General features: G+C 39.0%; 1 protein-coding gene and 1 long non-coding RNA gene across 4 annotated transcripts in view; one reads left to right on the top strand and one right to left on the bottom strand.

Moving 5' to 3' along the window:
* The window catches only part of LOC138759603 (uncharacterized), a 374,892-nt gene that overhangs the window by 263,250 nt on the left and 88,676 nt on the right, over positions 1-22,966 (bottom strand). For all 3 annotated transcript variants that reach the window (XM_069930320.1, XM_069930319.1, XM_069930317.1), the window contains exon 10: positions 21,587-21,680. In XM_069930320.1, coding sequence (XP_069786421.1) covers positions 21,587-21,680 — 94 coding nt within the window. The remainder of the gene's footprint in view (positions 1-21,586; positions 21,681-22,966) is intronic.
* LOC138759610 (uncharacterized) overlaps positions 1-22,966 on the top strand; it is a 36,822-nt gene that overhangs the window by 9,120 nt on the left and 4,736 nt on the right. Inside the window, exon 2 of the long non-coding RNA XR_011354992.1 lies at positions 672-771. This is a non-coding gene — a long non-coding RNA (uncharacterized lncRNA). The remainder of the gene's footprint in view (positions 1-671; positions 772-22,966) is intronic.

Here is a 22,966-nt window from a genome sequence, read left to right on the forward strand (position 1 = left end):
AGGTTTTTATATTCACGCTAGTGAAGTTTGTTCAGTGTAAGTTTTTAAAACTTTATTCTTACTGCTGGTGCATTAGTTAGATGTTGCAAGAATAAGTCTCAAGCAACTGGAATATACACTTTTCCAGTACCTACCAATCTCCATTGGTGCTGGATCCCAGGGATTTTACTGTAGTTCTAAATTAATCCACACCATTTTTGCCAAAATCAAAACTTAGGTCCTGAATCTCCTCACCTGATTCCAAAAATATCTCGAGATTACCATTGATTTTTACAAACAGAGGACATCATTCTGACAGAATTCCAAAGGTGTTGCTGCCCTACTGAATTGCCTACGGCTAATGAAACTATTCAATAACTGAAATGTTGGCATAAAGAAAATATCAGTGGGAATATAAATGTATATTTAATGCTAATTCATTGAAGTATGAAATGCCCTGTTGTAATAGAGATATAGAAGTTAATGGTTTAATTTAGTACCTTGAAAGAAAGGCTCTAACTAGCCTCTTTATTGAAAGTATATCTTCTCAATGCATTCTATTTCAAGCAATGTATTTGTTTGATAGTTTCACTGTGGTAGGTATGAGATTGCTCGTCTCTATTCCAATTGATTAATAGTACAAATCTTGTGCAATTTGTACCACAATTATTGTTTGCATGTTGTACTTTCAGAGTATAGCACAGAATCCAATGGCTCAGAAGTAGACTCTCTGATAGATTTCCAATTGGTTCTGCATTCTCCACTCTTCATAACCCTTCAAGCAATTCCTCTGTGAGTATCCAATTCCTCTTTTTTATGTTATTAGGAAATTTGGCTCAAATCTCATTTATTTTATGAGATATTGGTAAAAATATTTTATTCACTCCCCACAGATTCTGTAGCCAGTTATCTTAAATCTGTGATTCTTTTATTGACCTTCTACTCATTGAACTGTAAACTGCTTTGGGATAATGTGAACCACACTGTATAAACATTTTCTTTCTGCATGCTGTGTGCTCCAAGTTTAATGATAAATGTCATTGGAATCTGGGCATTTTTGCATGAAGCACACCATTCTTTTCTGGATCTCCATGTATCATATGCACTGACTCCAAGCCTACAGTGGCCTTGTGCACATTTATACAGTACACGCATATACCAACTTAAAATATTTAAAGGGAAATGAGCCCAGGCTGGTGCGAGAAGATTGATTCAAGTCAGTCCTCTTTAAGATAAGTAGTTAATCAACTTTCTGTCAACTCTATCCCTTCTCACAACAAAATAAAAGCTCATGATTTTTGCCCAAAAATCACTTCACTCTGCAATCTTCACACTCAACCAAACATAACTCCCCAAAATCATGGGAGTGATGTTTACCCGACCCACAGGTATCCCACTGCCCACCAATGCCATGGGTCATGAAGAACCACAATCCACCCTTTTGATCACACTCATTTCCAGACCACCCAATTCTTTAAGATCTGATAACCCCACGACTCAACCACCCTATTCCCAGCAATTAACATATAACTTGCAATGTCCCGACCTACCAACCAAACGGAAAAATGTGCCTGACATCCCTGTGATCAATTCTATGCTCCGAGAATCCCAAATTACCTCAGAATCCCAACCCTACATTGCTACCATCATCCCCCTTTTACTGTTCTTACCCTCACCGATTTTTGTGGTCACCACTCACCCCAACTTATCTAGATATCGATCATTGTTAGTTCAGAGCTCCCCTTTGTGATTCCCAATCTTGCATCTCACCCTTTCAGACCCTTTCCCCCCACAACCCACCGACCTTGCCCCACTCATGGAATTATCTTACTTTTTAATGGAGCTCATGCGTGAAGGGCTTACTCAGTAACATACAGTTCCTTGGGCCTGATTCACAATTGAACTTTCCTTCAGGCTAGTTAATTTCAAGAGATGTATATTTTATGCTCCCTGATTCTTAAGTGAAGGTTAAGTATAAACATATTTCCCACATTGAATGGAAATTGAAGATACAACTTTCAAACAAATATTCAAAAACTGAGCACCAGACCCAAACTGATGCTCCTGCCACATGAATTAGTACAGGGTTATGCTTAACCACCTGAAAAGACTGAGTACTGATTGTGTGCACTGATTTGGACACAGGACAGAGAAAATAGTACAAAGCCTCATTGACTGAAGTCATTTGTATACAGGCAATGGATTTTGCAAAAAGAGCCATCTCGCTGAAAGTATTAACGAAGTGAACTTGACAGAAAGTTTACAAAAGCTATAACTTTTTTTATGAAGTCAGGAATGAAGATGTCAGTGTCATGAGCAAGAACACCGATCCAGTCTGCACTGAGTGAAACACGGAAGTCTGTAAACACTGTGATTGTAGTAAAAACACAAATGCTGTTGTGACTCACCAGGTTTCTCAGCATCCATAGGAGATAAAGAAGGCCTGTCGTTTCAGGCCTGAGCGCTTTGTTAAAGTAAGTATGGGAAGAAATAGGTAGGCACATGAATAAAAGAAATAGCAGGGGGAGGAGTACAGACCAACAAACCAAAGGTAATAATTGGATATGGAGAACAGATTCACCATGCCAGACTGAGGTTAGAATTATTAACTAGCATGTTCATAAAAAGGTAGTGTAATGGATTTATGTTAACCTTTCTTTGGCTTGGCTTCGCGGACGAAGATTTATGGAGGGGGTAAAAGTCCACGTCAGCTGCAGGCTCGTTTGTGGCTGACCAGTCCGATGCGGGACAGGCAGACACGGTTGCAGCGGCTGCAGGGGAAAATTGGTTTGTTGGGGTTGGGTGTTGGGTTTTTCCTCCTTTGCCTTTTGTCAGTAAGGTGGGCTCTGCGGTCTTCTTCAAAGGAGGTTGCTGCCCGCCAAATTGTGAGGCGCCAAGATGCACGGTTTGAGGCGATATCAGCCCACTGGCGGTGGTCAATGTGGCAGGCACCAAGAGATTTCTTTAGGCAGTCCAAGAGATTTCTTCAGGCAGTCAAGAGATTTCTTTAGGCAGTCAAGAGATTTCTTTAGGCAGAGATGTTAACCTTTAATTTAATGTTAAACTACATTTCTTTGATAAAAATGTCTCAGTAAAGTAAATTTTAGAGTTAAAATATAGTATTTGTGTTCTTAGCTGTGGGTTAGTATGGGGTCACACACAAGTCATAGCACATTGTTTTCAGAAAAGAGTGTTCATTTTTGGAGTTGATGTATCTGGAAAGGTCAGAACAAATAGATTTAAACTACATTGTGAGTAAAAAGGCCTGATGTTTAAAAGCACTTTTATTATTATTTCTGAACTGAGAATTCAAGATCTTTAAGCAAGACTAAAATTATGTTGATCTTTTAAAGACTGACTTTTCAGAGCAGGTCTTTAATTACACACACACACACACACACACACACACACACACACACACACACACACACACAATTTTATATTTGTGCATAGTGGGGTTAAGTTTAGTGTTAAGCAAGTTTAGAGATAAGTAAGAAATGTTATGTTGTTAATAGTTTAATTATTTTGAATCTACCATTGGTGTTCCTGTGTTAGTGCTAACAAAGTCCCTTTAGTCTCAAACATAATCGAAAGGGTTGTTAAGTTTGTAACAGTAGCACAGATGTGTTCAATGTTAAAAAATGAAATGCTTAATTTTTCTAAACAGCTTTGCTTCCTGATTGTCAGATTCTGGCGCTTGGTCACCGTTGGTCAGATATCTCTCTGCAGATTAAATACTTGATTAGCTCTTATTTGACACCACAATATGTGGTGTCATGACTGAGAGATTTCCATACTCCTCTCTTGATTTAATAATTAAAAGAGACAGCTCATCTTAATCATCATTCTGAACTTCAGTGTTTTCCCAGATTCCAGCCTGACCTTCACACACTTAACTTTCCTTGCATTATCTTGACAGAGTCTGAAACCCACATTGTCCTAGATCTGTCATGCAAAGTTGGTGCAACCACAAATGCTGTGTTTCCACAGCAAAATTCAGTCCAACACCTTTTATAAGTGCATTAAATTGCATCAGAAAGCTGTGGACATCAGGCTGGCAACCCGGTCCTGTTTGAGGACAAGAGAAAGAAGCAAAACCAGCAGATTCTTGGCCACGCTGGTTGGTAGGTCAGCACTATGAGAGAGACAATCCTGGAAGCCTGAGATTGTTTTCCTTTGTTGAGTTCACAACAACACATTTTGTTTTGAGCTTCTAGTTAGGCTTGGTAAGAAAGTCCCATCCTTATTCAAAATACAAACTATTGAAAGAACTTGAGTCAGGCAGAATCGGGAAAGGCAAAGGAAAGGTTGACATTTCAGGCTGACGCCCTATATCAGGTCTGTGAGTGTAAGCATGAGATAGCCAGTATAGAGATGAGGTAAGGCCTGGAAGCTGATTGATGGAACCTGGTGAAGAGGAAGATGATGGATCGATGGAGTTAGGTGAGGGAGTAGTGGAATTTTGAGGCAGCAACTCCTAACCTTATTCTGGAAGTTTTCTATAAAATTGGAGGAGGTAATTGGATATTAGTTTGCAGTGTTTTAGCAGATAAATATTACATTTTCTTATTGTAAATTTAGTTTGAAGAATTTGTTACAAGCCCAAAGGACCCCCAAACCCAGCAGCAATAGACATTCACCAAGACAAGTAGTTTTTAAAACAAAAGTTGTTTTTAATCAACCTTAAACATGAAAACAGAATCAAACTTTAACATCCCTATATTTAACTAATCCAAATTAACCCCCTTCTAATTCTAAGTGCACGTGTATGTAATGTGTGTGTAAAGTTAAGTTCTTTGGTTCACAGTTCAATCTCACTTCTCCTTCTTCCAAGTTCTCTGGATGCAGGCAATTCTTATACTGTGCACAGAATTTAACATGTATAAATTTCACTAGGCTTTGGTGCTCGAAAGGTAAATGTTTACCGCTCAGGAAGGTTCTTGTAGAGTTTGCAGAGAGAGATTTGTTCTTCCAGGATTTCCACAACTGAGGTACCACCATTAGTCACCTCAATGTCTCGCTGATGAAACTTGCTCCATCAGGGTTTTCCAGAAGGTAACTTCTTTCTTTCAGGCCACCACAGAGTTCCGTTCTGTTCCTCTTATTCCAAGAGAAAGATCAGACAGATAGCACTTCCAGCCATCCACTGCTCTGGAACTTTTCATCAGTTTCAACCACCTTCCTGGCTTGCACTGTTCAGCCATTTTCAGTCACCCACACTAGCTGGGAGACCTTGTTAACTTGTCTCTCTCTCTCTCCAACTGCCAGGAAGCCCATGTGACTCTCTCACTTGCAAAACCCCCACCTTCTTCAGCAAACAACAGGAGTTCTTCTCCTTGGTCAAGATGTTGTCTTAGATCAACAAAACCCAAGAGTGACCTTTCTGTGAGCATTTTGCAACCATGCATGAGCACCACTGTAATTTTTAATTGAACTGTAAAATCCTGTGATGACCAGGGCAGTCAGGTGAAGATAAACACATTTAAATACACCATTTTCAAATATGTGTTGAAGTGAGAGATTTAACAAGTAGCATTTTGACTAAATTACCAATAAAACCTTCATTAACCAAATGAATCAGTAAGATTGATTCTTATTTCAATTACATTTTCTATTCTGATGTAAAATAATTATTTTTATTGTGGCCTATGAGGACAATGCAGCAGAAAAGGTAAAAATTGCCTGTCAAGTAAAATTACATAGAAGCTTCCAATTATCATTCATAATGAATGGAGGCTTTAACTTGGCATTATTACCTTTTGAAGCAATGCTCTAATAGCACTGAATACTTAAAAGAACAAGTTGTTCTAACTCTGCATTGGGTCACCTCAACCACTGAAAACAACTCAATTTTTAACACCATTATTTTTCAGATTCCAAATTTATCGGGTGGCACAGTTGGTGTAGCGGTTACTGCAACACCTTTACAACACCAACGATCAGGACAGGGGTTGAAATCCTGCGCTATCTATAAGAAGTTTGTATGTTCTCCCTGTGTCTGCATGAGTTTTCCCCAGGGTCTCCAGTTTCCTCCCACTATTCAAAACGCACCGGGGATGGAGGTTGATTGGGTGTTAATTGGGTGGCATGGACTTGTGGGACAAGAAGGCCTATTACGGTGCTAGATGTCTAAATTTTATTTTATAATTTACATACATGACATTACATACAAACCTGAGATCCTTTTTCCTGTGGGTGAGGGAGAATTACCACTAATTGGCAGTGCAAAAAAAAAAAATGGACACAACATACACATGTAAGCAAATAAAGAAATACAAAATGATGGTGCAATACGGAGATATTAAAAAAAATCAATAAAGTGCAAAAGTAAAAGTCCTTAAATGAGTCCCTGATTGAGTTTGTTGTTGAGGAGTCTGACAGTGGAGGGGTAGCAGCTGTTCCTGAACCTGGGGGTGTGAGTCTTGGGGCACCTATTCCTCTTCCCTGATGGTAGCAGCGATAACTGAGTGTGTGTGGTGTAACGTGGATCCTTGATGATTGCTGCTGCTCTCTGACAGCAGCATTCCCTGTAGATGTTCTTGATGGTGGGAAGGGTTTTGCCTGTGATGTTCTGGGCTTTTGAATTTGTAACAAACATTTGTATAATCTGAACTCCTCTCGGTGAGTGTGTCTATTTTCTTTCGGTAGCTCAAACACTGTGACCAATCTAAAACGAACAAAGTGAGATGTACAAGTTTACCCAAGACATGGGGGTGAAGACAAACAGTGCCATTCATCTTTTCATTTTTTGGATACAACCTAGAGTTGGCTATAAAGTGAAACATTATAACGTTTGTACATGAAAAACCACGTAGCAATATTTATCAGTACAATAAGCACGAGGTGAAGTGATGTACCAGAGAATTATTAATACAAAATAACAATAAACTTGACTTCCTCATCAGAAGACCAGTCAGTATGAATCAGATACCATGTCTCCTTCTCATAGGCGCATCTCAAGGATGCGTGCTTAGCCCATTGCTCTACTCGCTCTAAATCCATGACTGTGTGACTTGGCACAACTCAAATGTCATCTACAAATTTGCTGATACCACTGTTGTCCACAGTCATAGACAGCAATGAGGAGATGTATAGTGGTGTCACAACAACAACCTTGCACTCAACGTTAACAAAAATGAGGGGTGAGGAGTCACGTGATGGAGCAGTGGCCGGACGGTGAACTCCAGCCCTCTCCAGAAAAGTCGGGAAAAACAAAGAAAAACACAAAGGCACAGAAATAAAAGTTACAGAAAAGTGAGTATAAAGGTGGAAAGAAGATGGCGACAAAAAAAGAAAAATCGAAAGCAACGGTAAGAAGAGAGGAAGAGAAGACAAAGGAGGAAAAAGGTGAAGGCCTTACCTGTCCGAAGAGGCCCGCTGCGGAGAGAGAAACACGCTCCCTCAGGTCGGTAAATAATGGACTACAAAAATGGCTCGCTGAGCCGAGTAAAAGTGCGCAACCGCGCATGCGCGATACTTCGGGCGATGCGAATGAAAAAAAACACACCGACGGGAGGGGGGACCAGCTGGGGAGTCGATCTCCACAGCCGGCAACGACAGCTGCAGAACACCTGCAGCAAGAAGAGACCACAGAAGACAATAGAAACAAGAAAGAAGAGAAGAAAAGGGCAACAAAGAAACAACAGATGGTCAACCCAGAGGAGGAAGAGGAGGAAGAGGAAGAGTACAGTGAAATGGAAGAAGAAAAGAAAGGCAAGATAAAGGATATACTTGCTCTTATTAAAGGATACATGGAGTCATTTAAAGAATGGCAAACACAGGAATTTAAGGATTTAAGAAAAAGAATAAACAACACAGAAGAGAAAATAAATAAAATGGAGATGACCTTAACAGAAATGGGAAAGAAAATGGACAAGATGGAAGAGCGGGCAGTAGCAGCAGAAATGGAGGTAGAAGACTTAAAAAAGAAATTGGAGAAATCTAATAAAAAAACTAAAGAGACACAAGAACTACTAGCTCAAAAAACAGATACAATGGAAAACCATAACAGAAGAAATAACATAAAGATAGTGGGCCTTAAGGAAGATGAAGAAGGCAAGAATATGAGGGAGTTTATAAAAGAGTGGATCCCTAAGACCCTAGGATGTCCAGAACTACAGCATGAAATGGAAATAGAAAGGGCACATAGAGTATTGGCCTCTAAACCACAACCACAACAAAAACCAAGATCTATTGTAGTAAAATTCCTAAGATATACTACAAGAGAAAAGGTACTGGAGAAGACAATGGAAAAAGTAAGAGAGGGCAACAAACCACTGGAGTATAAAGGGCAAAAAATCTTCATTTATCCAGATATAAGTTTTGAACTCCTAAAGAAGAGAAAAGAGTTCAATACAGCAAAGGCGATTTTATGGAAGAAAGGGTATAAATTTATACTAAAGCATCCAGCGGTATTGAAAATATTTATTCCAGGACAACAAAACAGACTATTCTCGGATCCAGAAGAAGCACGAAAATTTGCAGAACAATTACAAAAATAGACTGAGGGATGAAGACGGGTAATGAGAGTAAAAATGGTCACGATTGATATGTATGTGGGTAAAGACAAAAATAGACTGAGGGATGAAGACGGGTAATGAGAGTAAAAATGATCACGATTGATATGTATGCGGGTAAAGAGGTATAAGAGTGAATAGAGACAATGTGCATACGTGAATGTATCTGTACTTAGAGGAAAATATAGATAGTATAGACAAGAATTAATAAGGGAAGGTAATGGAATAGAGAGAATAAGGAGGGAATTAAAAGAGTGACCTTTGTGACATATGAAAAGTGAAATCTTTTCTGGGGGGGCGGGGTGGGGGGAAATAGCGGTCACTGCAAAATCAGTTGACGCTTGCGAGTGGATTCGCAAATCCAAATGGAGAGGGGAGATGTGGTTGTCCGACAAGGGATAAAGGACAACTCAGGAGGGGAAGGGGAGATTGGGGATAAATAAGATAGAAATAGGAAAATAAGGAAAATGTTGGATGTTGTAGGAATGTTGTCTTATAAAGAGTTGAAAATAAGAAAACAGAAATGGAAAAGGAGGAAAGGTAATGATGGAAAAACGGAAAGAGAAGATAAACAAAATATAAAAGGGCTACGCTGAACTATATGTCTTTAAATATTAATGGAATACATAACCAAATTAAAAGGAAGAATACTAAATTTAAATGAATAAATGTATTCAATTAGAAAAAATAACAGATAGGTTAAGAAATAATATTGAAATATTCGAGCAAGTATAGGAGCCTTACATTAAATACAATAGCGAAAACCTACCGGGGACAAACAGTACCTAAGTTGATGGAAGGAGAAGGAAAGAAAAGAATGGACTCAGTAGAATTTCTGGTGTAATTTTGTTGAATGACAACATTGTCTGACTGGCTTAATGCAACCTAGATTGTATACCTAAAATGGATGAGGGGGGGGGAGAAAAAGTCACTGTATATGTGTGAAAAAGAAATAATGTATATCATGGCTAATGTGATTTATGGTGTGAAAAAAAAAATGAGGGGTAAATCAGGAGAACATGAACTAGTCCTCATCAAGGGGTCAGCAGTGGAGAGGGTAAACAACTTCAAACTTCCTGTGTGGCAGCATCTCTGAAGATTTGTCCTGGGCCTTAAGGTCGATGCAATCACAAAGAAAGCTCGCCAGTGGCTATACTTCATGAGGAGTTTGAGGAGGTTTGATCTGTCACCAAAGATTCTTGCAAATTTCTACAGGTGAACTGTGGAGAGCATTCTGACCGATTTCATCACTGTCTGGTTTGGAGATGCCAATGCAATGGATAGGAGAAGACTACAGAGAGTGGTGAACTCAGCCAGCACCATTACAGACATCAGTCTTCACTCCATCGAGCTCACCTACAAAAGGATATGTCTTATGAAAGCAGCCTCTAGCTTCAAGGAGCCTGACCATGTCCTTGTCACTCTGCTACCATCAGGAAGGCGTTAAAATAGCTTCTTCTCCTCTGCCTTCAGATTTCTGAATGCAAAATGCACTACAAACATTGCCTCACTTTCTCTTCTCTTTGCATGTTAAAAAAAATAAAAATTGTATTTTATAGCAATATTTGCACTGTGTTGCTCTCACAAAACAATGAATTTGTAATAGGATCGTGACAATAAATTTTGATTCTGAAAATTCTGATTCAATCTAATACCATAATGGGTTATTTGTGTTTACAGATGGGGTTGCAGCATATTGAAACAAAATAAAGTAACTTGAGCTTAGATCCTAAAAGGACAATTGTCAGCAAATTTAGGTCTATATTGTTAGGAATATGTTAAAGCCTCTGTTATAGCAAAGGTTTGGTCAAACTGTTGCATATCTGTTGTGAGATCAGATTAAAATCTGTACCAGTGAAGATTCTCAAACTGATGAGAACTCTTTTGGTTCTGATAGAGGAAAAACTATGATATGGGAGTGAATGATACTAAATACCTTGCCAAAAAGATCAAGAGGGGAAATTAGACATTTTACTCAGTTTCAGGATTCTAAATGCTTAATTCAAAATGTTGACAAAAAAGGCTATTATACACATGCACATAAAAAAAAAATCTCTGGTGTGAGATTAAGCGCGAGTGATCTTTAAAACATGGATTAAATGCACAATGAGGGAGAACCATTTATTCTCACCAAGAATTGAAACATACACATAGGTATGTGTATAGAAAAAGTAGAGTGTATATACATACGAACTTGAATGTTTAGCAGCCAAAAAGTAAGACTGGCTTGGCTGCCCTCTGACTTTTTCATACACACACTTGTATCTCAAACAATTTTGGCCTCTGTCAGAAGAGTTATTACATCTCAAATGTGGCAACCAACATTTGATACATGTTTTTTTCATGAAGCTGATTTGAATAGTCAGAAAGATGTGAATTGAAGTAATTAAAAGTTGGGAGAATACAATACTGAAATATGCTTAATTAAAATCTAATTGTGTAATATTTTGTGCATATTCAATATTACATTGAATGGAAGTGGTTGTCTTTCGATTTGAGGCCATAGGATGAGAACTCAACCCATTGAATCAGCTCTGCCATTAAAATCATGGTTGACTGATTTTTTTTTTCCTCTCGCACCAGCATCTGAGGTTTGACCCCAAACGGATCAAGAACCAATAAACTTTGGTTTTAAATCCACTCAGTGATTTGTCTTCCACAGACATCTGTGGCAACAATTTAAGATTATTTAAATTAAGACTGAAAACCTGTGCCTCTCTGTATAATGTTTTCATTTTTATATATAGTGACACTCCCATATCATGTTTGTGGTTTATTGATTGTGAAGGTAATAATTTGAGATATTGCAAAGCCTGAATCTGACATTATAAGATATTTCAGCTCCAGAACAAAGATAGCAAAGAAAATTCTCGTGTTCAGGGTCTAACTATAGCTGAAAATTAAATAAAGCAAACAGAAATGCAAAACTTTCATTCACACATCTTTAAATGGCGTAACAGTATCTCACAAAATTTGAATTTTGTCAGTTAAGATGTTCAAACCGGGGATCAAAACTTTGAGTGACTGTGAGTCATCCCTGAAACCACTGCAATTCTTTTGGTGAAGATCTGTACTAAGTGCTATTGGCTTCAGACTTCCAGTGAAAATGAAGACAGGATGGTTCAAAGTTCAAAATTCAGATTTATTGTCAGAGAACATACATGACTTCACATACAACCCTGAGATTCTTTATTCCTGAAGGTGAGGCAGAATTCAACTTCTTGGCCGTGTAAAAACTGTACATAAGGGCAGTATGATTGATGGAACACATTTACAGCACCAGCGATTGGGACCGGACTGGGGTATCTGTAAGGAGTGTTTGTACATTCTCCCTGTGTCTGTGTGATTTTCTCTGTTTCCTCCATCATTCAAAATGTACTGGAAGTGTAGGCTAATGAAGTGTAAATTAGGTGGCACGGACTTGTGGGCTGAAATGGCCTGTTACCGTGCTGTATGTCTAAATTTTAAAAATTAAATTGAAGATACACATGTAAATAAATAAATAAATGCAAACAAACTGACTGTGCAATACAGAGAGGAAAAGAAATTAAAGTGCAAAGTCAGAAACCTTAAATAAATCTCTGATTGAATTAATTGTTGAGGAGTCTGGTGGTGGAGGGGTAGCAGCTATTCCTGAATTTAGTGGTGCAAGTCTTCTGGCACCTATTCCTCATTCCTGATGGCAGTAGCGAGAAGAGAGCATGTCTTTGGTGGTACAGACCCTTGATGATCGCTGCTGCTCTATGACAGCAGCGTTCCATTACCTTTTGCATGGCTTTCCACTCAGAGGCATTGGCGCCCCCATACCAGGTTACTATACAGACAGTCAGCACACATTCCATTGCACATTTGTAAGTTTGCCAAATTTTTTAATGTTATACCAAATCTGAGCAGACTGAGAGTTCCGATGAAAGTTTATTGACTAAAACGTCAACTCTCTTTCCATGGATATTGGCCAACCCATTACCAGCATTTTGTGTCCTTATTTTGAATGCTTTTCCTGTATGTTTCCATTTTATGATGTACAAGTAACATGCACAGATCTCCCTGTAGTGTCATTTCTCTCCATTTAAACCTGGTATAAAAATGGTAAAAAGTAATTACGTGCGCTAAAAGTCAAGAAATTCAAGACAGTCGCATTTAAGTAAAGCCAAGAGCAAGAGATTTTACAAAATACTTTGCTTCTTGCTGTGTGATTCACATGAAATGAGAATTGTCTGTCGCAGATATGGCAGACGGCTTATGGCTTAATTCAGACAAATGGGCATAACAGTTAGATCATTACATTTTCCAAGCTATCAGACATAATTAAGAAAGGCCTGCTTGATCTTTAACCATGCTCCAATGTTCAAGATCAAGCTCCACTTCATTTACCTGCTTTATGCCCTTGATTTGCTTAATATCCAGAAACCTCAATCTCCATTATGAAGGAACTTAATTGCTTGAGTCTTCATTCTTCACTATTCAAACCGTTTTGTATACAATGGACAGATTTCTGTATTCACTACACAATACAGAATAAGACGGCTCGCCAGCAGCTATACTTTGTGAAGTGCTTGGGGAGATTTGGTATATCAATGAAGACTTTCAAAATTTTTACAGGTGTACCAAGGAGACCATTCTGGCCATTGCATGACTGTCTGGTATGGAGGTGCCAATGCTCAGGACAAGAAAAAACTCCAGAAGGTTGTTAACTCAGCCTGTGACATCACAGGCACCAGACTCCACTCCATCGAGGACATCTATAAAAGGCAGTATCTTAAGAAAGCAGCCTCTATCCTGAAGGACCCCACCACCCAGCCTATGCCCTCTTCACTCCGCTACCATCGGGAAAAAGTCACAGGAGCCTAAAGTTGAGCACTCAGCGGCACAAGGGCAGCTTCTTCCCCGCTGCCATCAGATTCCTGAATGATCAATGAACTAAAGACACGGCCTGACTTTTGAGTTTTTAATTTTTTTTGTGAAGTGATTTACATGAGTGTTTGTTACAATGAAGCCTGCTGCTGCAAAAAAACGAATTTCATGACGTGATCACGACAGTAAATTCTGATTCTGACATTTGTTTCTAACTAATCTTCTGTATCACCGAGTTCATAACAATAATTTATGCTTCCAAATAGCTCTGGAAGCTCATCCAAAAGAACTACAAGGAGTTTGCAAGTTCTGCCCACGATCCGTTCTCTGCCTCCAGGCCCACCCACCCCCACCCAAAACAGGGTTGTCAGCTAATTCAGTGCACAAAATTTAATGGCTGGAATTGGCTTCTCCTGTGTTGTGAATGATTTTTAAAAACATTTCCATTAATCCCTCTCCATAATTTTGTTACGGTCTTCGACTATAATTGTGTTCACATCAACTCACTAGGTTCAGCCTGATCTTTCAATGACGGTTTCATCGTGCTGTAAACATATTGCACCAATCCCAAGTTCAAACATTAAAATATATTCAGTCATTTTAGAAAAAAGGTTACTTTTAAGTGGATAAGACTGTTGAAAAGCACCCTGCATTGCAAGCCCCAGGTGACTGGAAAGTTACTAAAGCTTACCATTTATATAGCAATTGAATGTATTTGATTTAATAGTTGTCCTCCATGATAATTTTGGATCTTACCTCAGGTTACTGTTTTCCCTTTGGTAAATACCATTTTGAGTGATCTCAAGACTGTATCAGCAGACACATGTTCTCAGCAGGTTGAAAGAAAAACTTTTTTTAGAAGACAAAACTCAGTCTCCGTCTTTTCTATTCATCAAGATAGAACAGGGATCCTTCCTAACTTGAAATCTTACTCAAGGACATCCTCACCATCTGCTGTGAAGTTGACAAAATGCATGAAGTTATCAAGCATCATCCTACACAGCTTGAAACTCAAGGTCCTGTTTGAAGTACAGTTATGAAGTGAACTTTGTTCACAATGAGAGGGTTGGGGCGGGGGGGGGGGGGGGAATAGAAACCAGGACAATGGTTTAGTTCAAAAGCCATTGAGACAAGCACACAGATAGTATAGAGATGAAGAGCAAATACAGGCAATTCAGATTTTTACCTCACACTTTTTTGAAATAAGGATTTTAAGACATGATTTTGTTTGCACTTTGATGAGATTTCAAGAATACATTTCCCTGACTAAAATAGACGTCTGGCAGCAACACACTTTGAGTAGCTGATTGAAATTCATCATTATAAGCAAGTGCCAGTTGATACATAGCCAGACTTTTGCGGGCTAATGAGCTGACTGCAATGAGTAAAACTTTGACTTTGCAAACAAGATCAAATGAACAGCAATTATTTCTCATTTCAAAGTTTTGCAATGTTTATGGGATCACCATAATGTTGTACCAGTTAACAAGGAAGTACACAAGAGAAACTTGTCCGTGAACTACTCTTTGCAGATGATGCCGCTTTAGTTGCCCATTCAGAGCCAGCTCTTCAGCGCTTGACGTCCTGCTTTGCGGAAACTGCCAAAATGTTTGGCCTGGAAGTCAGCCTGAAGAAAACTGAGGTCCTCCATCAGCCAGCTCCCCACCATGACTACCAGCCCCCCCACATCTCCATCGGGCACACAAAACTCAAAACGGTCAACCAGTTTACCTATCTCGGCTGCACCATTTCATCAGATGCAAGGATCGACAATGAGATAGACAACAGACTCGCCAAGGCAAATAGCGCCTTTGGAAGACTACACAAAAGAGTCTGGAAAAACAACCAACTGAAAAACCTCACAAAGATAAGCGTATACAGAGCCGTTGTCATACCCACACTCCTGTTCGGCTCCGAATCATGGGTCCTCTACCGGCACCACCTACGGCTCCTAGAACGCTTCCACCAGCGTTGTCTCCGCTCCATCCTCAACATCCATTGGAGCGCTCACACCCCTAACGTCGAGGTACTCGAGATGGCAGAGGTCGACAGCATCGAGTCCACGCTGCTGAAGATCCAGCTGCGCTGGATGGGTCACGTCTCCAGAATGGAGGACCATCGCCTTCCCAAGATCGTATTATATGGCGAGCTCTCCACTGGCCACCGTGACAGAGGTGCACCAAAGAAAAGGTACAAGGACTGCCTAAAGAAATCTCTTGGTGCCTGCCACATTGACCACCGCCAGTGGGCTGATAACGCCTCAAACCGTGCATCTTGGCGCCTCACAGTTTGGCGGGCAGCAGCCTCCTTTGAAGAAGACCGCAGAGCCCACCTCACTGACAAAAGGCAAAGGAGGAAAAACCCAACACCCAACCCCAACCAACCAATTTTCCCTTGCAACCGCTGCAATCGTGTCTGCCTGTCCCGCATCGGACTGGTCAGCCACAAACGAGCCTGCAGCTGACGTGGACTTTTTACCCCCTCCATAAATCTTCGTCCGCGAAGCCAAGCCAAAGAAAAAAGACAAGTTAAGACCGTGCATGTGCTGATATCAAAATGGAGTGTCATTGTTGGTGTAGCGGTAAGCGCACTGCCTATACAGCGCCAGTGATCAGGACTGGGGTTCGAATCCCGTACTGTCCGTAATGAGTTTGTACATTCTCCCCATTCTGCATGGATTTTTCCAGGAGGCACCAGTTTCCTCTCACCGTTCAAAACCTATCACGTGTGTAGGTTAATTGGGTGTAAATTAGGCGACATGGGCTCGTGGGCCAAAATGGCATATTACCGTGCTGTAAATAGAAAAGCCACAAGACCCTGAAAATATTTGTCTGCTTCAATAAATACAATAATGTGACACTGAATCAGAGAACCTCAGAAATAGGTCCTTTGCCCCATCTAGTCTGTGAACTTTTTTTTGCCTAGTCCCATTGACCTTCACCTGGACCATATCCCTCTATACACCTCCTATCCATGTACCTGTCTAAATTTTTCTGAAATGTGAAATTTGAGCCTGCATTTACTTATTCAACTGGCAGCTCGTTCCACACTCCCAACACTCGCTGCATGAAGAAATTCCCCCTTTACACTTTTTTCCTTTCACCCTTAAATCATGTCCTCTGGTTTGTACCTCACCAAACTTCAGTGAAAAAAGATGTTTGCATTTACCTTATCCATAACCCTCATAATTTTGTATAACTCTGTCAAATCTCTTCTTATTCTTCTACCCTCCAGGAAGTAAAGTCCTAACCTAATTAACCTATCCTTGTAACTCAGTTATTTAAGTCCCGGCAACATTCATTTAAGTCTCCTTTGTACTCTTTCAATCTTATTGATATCCTTCCTGTAGTTAGGTGACCAAAACATCACACAATACTCCAAATTTTGCCTCACTAATCTCTTATGCCACACATGTCAAACTCTGGCCCACGGGCCAAATTTGGCCCGCGATATAATTATATTTGGCTCGCAAGATCATTTCAAAAATGTATTAGAGGTGGCCCGCCCTGCAGCGAGAGCCGATGCTGTTTTTTGGTAATGTCACCCCCACCATCCTCCCCCTTCATTGCACATCCTTCCCCACCCCCTAACTATCTCCTCCCCCCTAAAACCACCCCTCTTAAAAGATGGCCAGAATATTCTCAAAAAGGAATCCAGAATGGTAAAGTTCCACAAACCTTCTGCTGGGAATCCTAACAACACCCGGGCATCAGATCCACGGGACGCGGAGGGAGTAAGAGTGTTGCAGGTTGACCGTGCAAACTTTGAGAACGGAGAAAACAAAATTGTAACACGAGAAGTCTGTCGATGTCATCAGCCGGCAAGCCAGTTGGAAGGCTCCCCGCACAACCAGTCACTTCTCCCACCTGTCGAGCGGTGTGGCAGATTGGCGAGCACCTGTGATTTCCTGTTAGCGCGACGGATATGGCAGACTGTGCACGGCCCCCGCTGTTCCACAAAGGCTGATCGGCAGCGCGCTGGGCCTGAGTGGGTGGGTAAGCAGGGGTGGGCAGAGGGTGTAGGTGAGGAGTAATGGGCAGGGGAAGTTATGGTGGTGTGAGGGGCAGTTAGAGGGAAGGATGAGTAGAAGGAGGGGTGGATAGGGAAGAGGTAAAAGGGGAGGGGAAGGGCGAGTAGGTGAGGGGTGATTAGAGGGTGAGATACGGGTAGAGGGAGGAACAGGTTGAGGGGAGAGGCAGTAGAGGGGCGTGTATAGGATGGGGTGGGTAGAGGCAGAGCGAGTGGAGTGAGGGGTGAGTAGAGGTTGGGTAAAGGACTGGTCAGGTAGAGGGATGGTGGGTCGAGGGTGAATAGAGGCCTAGAGCCTGAGGAGTGAGCAGGAAATGCTGAGTCCTGATGCAGGCCAAAATGGACACAGCCTGTGAATGCTGACGACATCTCCACAGGGACCAAATAGGTTTCCCTCAGGTCAAGCAAAGGGTGAACTTGAGCTACCTCCTCCTGACCTGTAACATTATCCTCCTAAAGTTATATCCTAAAGTTTAACATTACATATGTTGAAAGAAGAGAAAACATGCAGATGTTGTTGAAAATTTTCAATAAATATTTAGTTCGGCCCTCAACTTTGTCCAAGTTTTTAATTTTGGCCCTCCGTGAATTTGAATTTGACACCCCTGTCTTACGTAATCTCTTATGCAACTTCAACATCACATCCTGTACTCAATACAATGACTTATGATGAAAACCCTATCTACTGTGATGCCACATTCAGGAAATTTGATAGTTGTTTTCCCAAATCCCTCTGTTCTCCCGGTCTCCTCAGTGCCCTACCATTTACAGTGTACGTCCGCCCTTGGTTTGTCTTTCCAAAGTGCAAAACCTCACAATTGTTCAATTAAATTCTATCTGCCATTTTGCAGCCCATTTTTTCCAGGTGGTCCACATTCCTCTGCAAACTTTTGAAAGCCTTCCTCACTGCCCATTATGCCTGCAATTGTTTAAACTATTTCACAACTCTTAAAACATAGACATCTTGTTGAACAAAAATCAAAGGTTTGGTGTTTGTTCTCGAAATGGCCAGTTTTGCAGGAGGTTATCTTTCTGTAATGTTATCTCAGTTTTAATCATTCCTGTAACTCTCTCTTGCATTTTTCAGCTTTTTACAAACGTGATCTGTTTGCCTTTCTCTTTACATTTCCATCATTAACATCAACCAGGAAGATTGATCAACTGTTTATCACCATGGCAATCCTGGTCTTACTAATCAGAGATATTTCCTTTGTCCTAACACACTTCACAACCTAAAATTAATTTGTTTTCTTAGTCCTGCCGCTTTCATGTTTCACTGATACTGCCTCATTTGCAGAGTATTAGCAGGACTTTTCTACTTATATTGTAGTTTATTTTATCAAAATTTCAATGCCAAGAATGTCAAAAGCAATAGAAAATGAAAATAAGAAACAAGAGGATCTAAAAACACATTAAAAGGCACTAAGAATATATCCATATTATTTACTACTCTTATTCTTGCGTAATGTTATTCACTCAGACTGAGGACAGAGATATCACTCACCAGGACCACATTTATTTCCATTTCTGAACGGTGTTGAGCCACTTGAATCTCTGCAGCCCATGGAAGAAAATTTCTCTCATAATGCCTGCTATTCTATATTGAATTGTTGTTAAAGTTGTTAACACAATATAATCTTTACAGGTATGGATTTTAACGGGTCCTTGATTCACAGTGAAATCCCAATGATGGCATTTGGAAATATTCACGTAGAAACACAAAGGTGTTTATTCAAAAGGATTTTCTTTGGTATAATTCACTAGACATTATTATGGGTGAAGCGGTTTGCATATGCAGTGACAAGCAACATATGATACCCAAAATATCAGATTCCAGGTCCCATGGGAATTCCATGTTTGGCATTTTAGAGCTGGTGTTCACTTAGAACAGAAAGGCATAGGAATTTGATAAAAAGGTGTTAAATCTGTGAACTTTGTTGCCACAGGCAGTTGTGGAGGCAAGTTATAGGGAGTATTTAAGAGAGATTGATAGGTTTCTGATTAGCCAGGGTATCAAAGGTTAGAGGGAGAAGGCCAGGCAGTGGGGCAGAATGGGGAAATGGATCATCTATGGCAAGGCTGAATGACCCATTTTTGCTCCTATGTTTTATGGTCTCTGTCATTCAATTAGCTGAAAGCTCAACAGGGAGGAAAAGTAATAATAAAATGATGAGCCTTTTCTAAAATAAAGCAACTTTTTAAAAGAAATCTTGAATGCTACAGGAAAAGCTGAACATTGAAATGATTTTCATTGTAATTTTTCTCCTAATGTATATTCTTTACTGAGAGTATAGTCTGTGAGAAATAGTGGAAATGGCTTAATTTGGGGAAATTTCATATTCTCCTTTGAAATGCCACTTTGTTTTCGCAGACTAGTACATTTGCATTTTTTACAACATATTTTTCTTCAGATCACCAGGATCACCTTCAGCTCCAACATCCTACCCTCAGAGCAACCATCCACAATAGTCCCTCCATAGAAACAAAAGCAAAGTTCAAGTGGTTACAGAATGATGAGATTTTCTTTACTCCAAAATGTTTTTTTGAGAAGACAACATTCAGTGGTGGATTATTTTTCATCAGGAAATCATCATCCCTTTTAACCTTCACTCAAAGTGGAAAGCTAGCTTAAATTCTTCAGTCAAAATGTATTAAACACTCAAATGGCAGCCATTGCAAGGCCATTTGATTGATGTTTCTTCCCACTCCAAACCAATGAATGATGGCATCTTTGGCATTGTATGGCAGTGAACCATACCATACAAAATTATTACGAGAATAACAGCAGACTTAACATAAATGTGTCAGACATTTCTTCTTTGTAACTTGCATTTGAACTGTGACATGAAAATATCATGTCAATTATTTCAGCTTCTCAGTAAAATAAATTTATTCTGAAAAGGTAAGCGGATATGTGATTAATAGAAACATGGCAATAATCCAGGGTTCAATCATTGCACTCAATGTGTCTTCAATGCTGAGAATTTTGAGGGCCATCAACCCTAGTACAATAAATTATTCATACAATTTAATAATGTCTAAGACTTTTTATCAAAATTCCCTTTATCCACATAAATACCTCACTTAAAAATATTCCAGTTTATTTTATCTTAATATTATTCTATGTTAATGTCTTGTACAAGGTATTCCACATATATGTTAAATTTCCTGTTATGCAGCAATATTTTCTGAATTTATCCATGCTGAGCTTGACCTGGATTCTCAGATAGTGACTGCTTGTTCCTAATTCTGTACCTAATGGGATATTTTCACTGTTTACTCTCAAATGACCTTCAAACAAAATTCCCCTCAAGAGAACATAATCTAACATTACCTTGCTTCTTATCTGAGACAACCATGGCTGTCACTGAATCACATAAATCATTCATGGGCAAGTTTCTCCAAAGGAAAAATATTTTCCTGGAGATTAAGTACTCGATACTGAACACAACAGTCCAAATGCACTGTTGTGCAATTGAATAAGTTGTCAATATAAAATCAGCTTGGCTCTCATAAGTTAAACATAAAGTTTCTATTATATATAATTAATACCTCTCAATTATATAACAAAGTAGATTTAAAAGCAAAATACTAATCACAAGCAAAGTGAAATAAAATAAACTCAAATTACACAGTATTAAAGTTATTAGATTTATGAAAATTACCTTACTTTCTCATATTTATTATAAAAAGAGTAAGTTTTCCAAACTGCATTTTTGTAGAAACTCTCCAAAATGCACCCTTAAAACCTTGACTTTCAATATGAAAATAACTCAAGTTTTAAATTTTTTAAATCTCAAATAATTTGCAGGAATGCATGGTTATTTTGGAAAATGTATAATTTTTGTTTAAGCTATTCATGCAACTGAATTATGTCATGTGTTATTCTGAAATGACTTGTGTCCCTCAGTAAGGAAGATGAAAATATTTGCTTATGTACCACTACAAACAATTAATTGCTGGCAAGCAGAATTATGCAAATATGTCAGGAGAAAGAAATGCAATAGTTGTGGCCAATTGCATGAATACATTTTCCCTGAAACATAAATTAATATTGGTTTCAAGAATGGACAGTGAAGTTGCAACTCAATTAGCTTCAATAAGTACATATATGCATTTCTAATACTGATTGTTGGACAATAATGATGAAGGGCAAGCCTAATTGGTTTCAGTTTCCCAACACATTCTGTTAATTTGTGAACACCTACCTGATAAGATGTGTAGGTGAATACCTTTATGATAGCAGTGTGGATATGCACAGAAGATCCATGGACAGCTGTGAGACACCAGTAACACGTGGCGCTTGTGGAATGGGTTAAGACTGTAACATATATGGCAATTAAAGATAGAGCAAGCATCGAGAACAATTATTCAACTAAGAATTATACAAATTTAATTTCTTTAAAAACCTCAAGAAATTAATAATTTTAAACAAGCTGCATCAGTCTTTAAAAGATGACAATAAAATAGATATTTTTAATCTCAAATTAATTTACCTAAATTAAATTTGGATAATCAAAGAGAGTTGGCTGCTCTTTTCATATTAATAGAGGTTAGAGAGGCACTGAGATCTTTACAAAGTAACAAGTCTCCGGGAGAGGATGGTTTCCCATCTGAATTTTGTGAAGAGTTTAAGGATCTATTAATTCCTCCATTTACGGAAGTATTAAACCAGGCAAAAGAAATACATACATTACCAGAATCCTTTAAAACAGCAATAATAAGTAATAGAGTTCCTTTAAAGCCTTCTTCATTTAGTCTTATATCTTTGTTAAATGCAGATTATAAAATAGTAGCAAAAATGTTAGCAAATAGGTTAGCAGAATACTTACCGGTTAATAAATGGGGATCAAACTGGATTTGTTAAAAAAAGTCAGCAGATAATGTGACTGGATTAATGAGTATAATACACTTAGCACAGAAAAAAGATATGTGTAGCAGTGGCTTTAGATGCAGAAAAAGCATTTGATAGATTAGTATGGGACTTTTTACTTAAAGTACTCAAAAAGTTTAGACTGGAACATTTATTAATTGGATTAAAGCCCTGTATAATGGACCAAAAGCTAAGGTGGTAACAAATAGACAAGTCTCTGACTTTTTTCATTTAACTAGATCCAGTAGACAGGGTGTCCATTGTCACTGGCTTTATTTATTTTAGCAATAGAACTACTGGAAGAATTGATTTGGGCTGATCCTGATATTAAAGGTTTAAGAGATGGTAGAGAGGAACTTAAGATTAGTTTATTTGCAGATGATGTAATAATTTATTTGATGAAACTGGAAAGTTCATTACGTAAATTATATTCAAGATTAAAAGAATATGGAACAGTATCTGGTTTTAAAGTAAATTGGGACAAAAGTGAGATTGTGCCTCTTACTATGAATGATTATATAGTGTAAAAGAGGTACTCCGTTTAAATGGCCAGTGAATGGAATAAAATATGAATAGATCATTTTAAAAACATACTTAAATTGAATTATAACCCCTTTAGAAAATTGATGAAGATTTTAAAAAATGGATGGAACTGCCTATAACTTATTGGGAAAAGTTAAATGTATAAAAAGGAATCTTTTTTCCTAGAACTTTT

Source organism: Narcine bancroftii, chromosome 3 (genome assembly GCF_036971445.1).
Source record: "Narcine bancroftii isolate sNarBan1 chromosome 3, sNarBan1.hap1, whole genome shotgun sequence".
NCBI classification, from domain to species: domain Eukaryota; kingdom Metazoa; phylum Chordata; class Chondrichthyes; order Torpediniformes; family Narcinidae; genus Narcine; species Narcine bancroftii.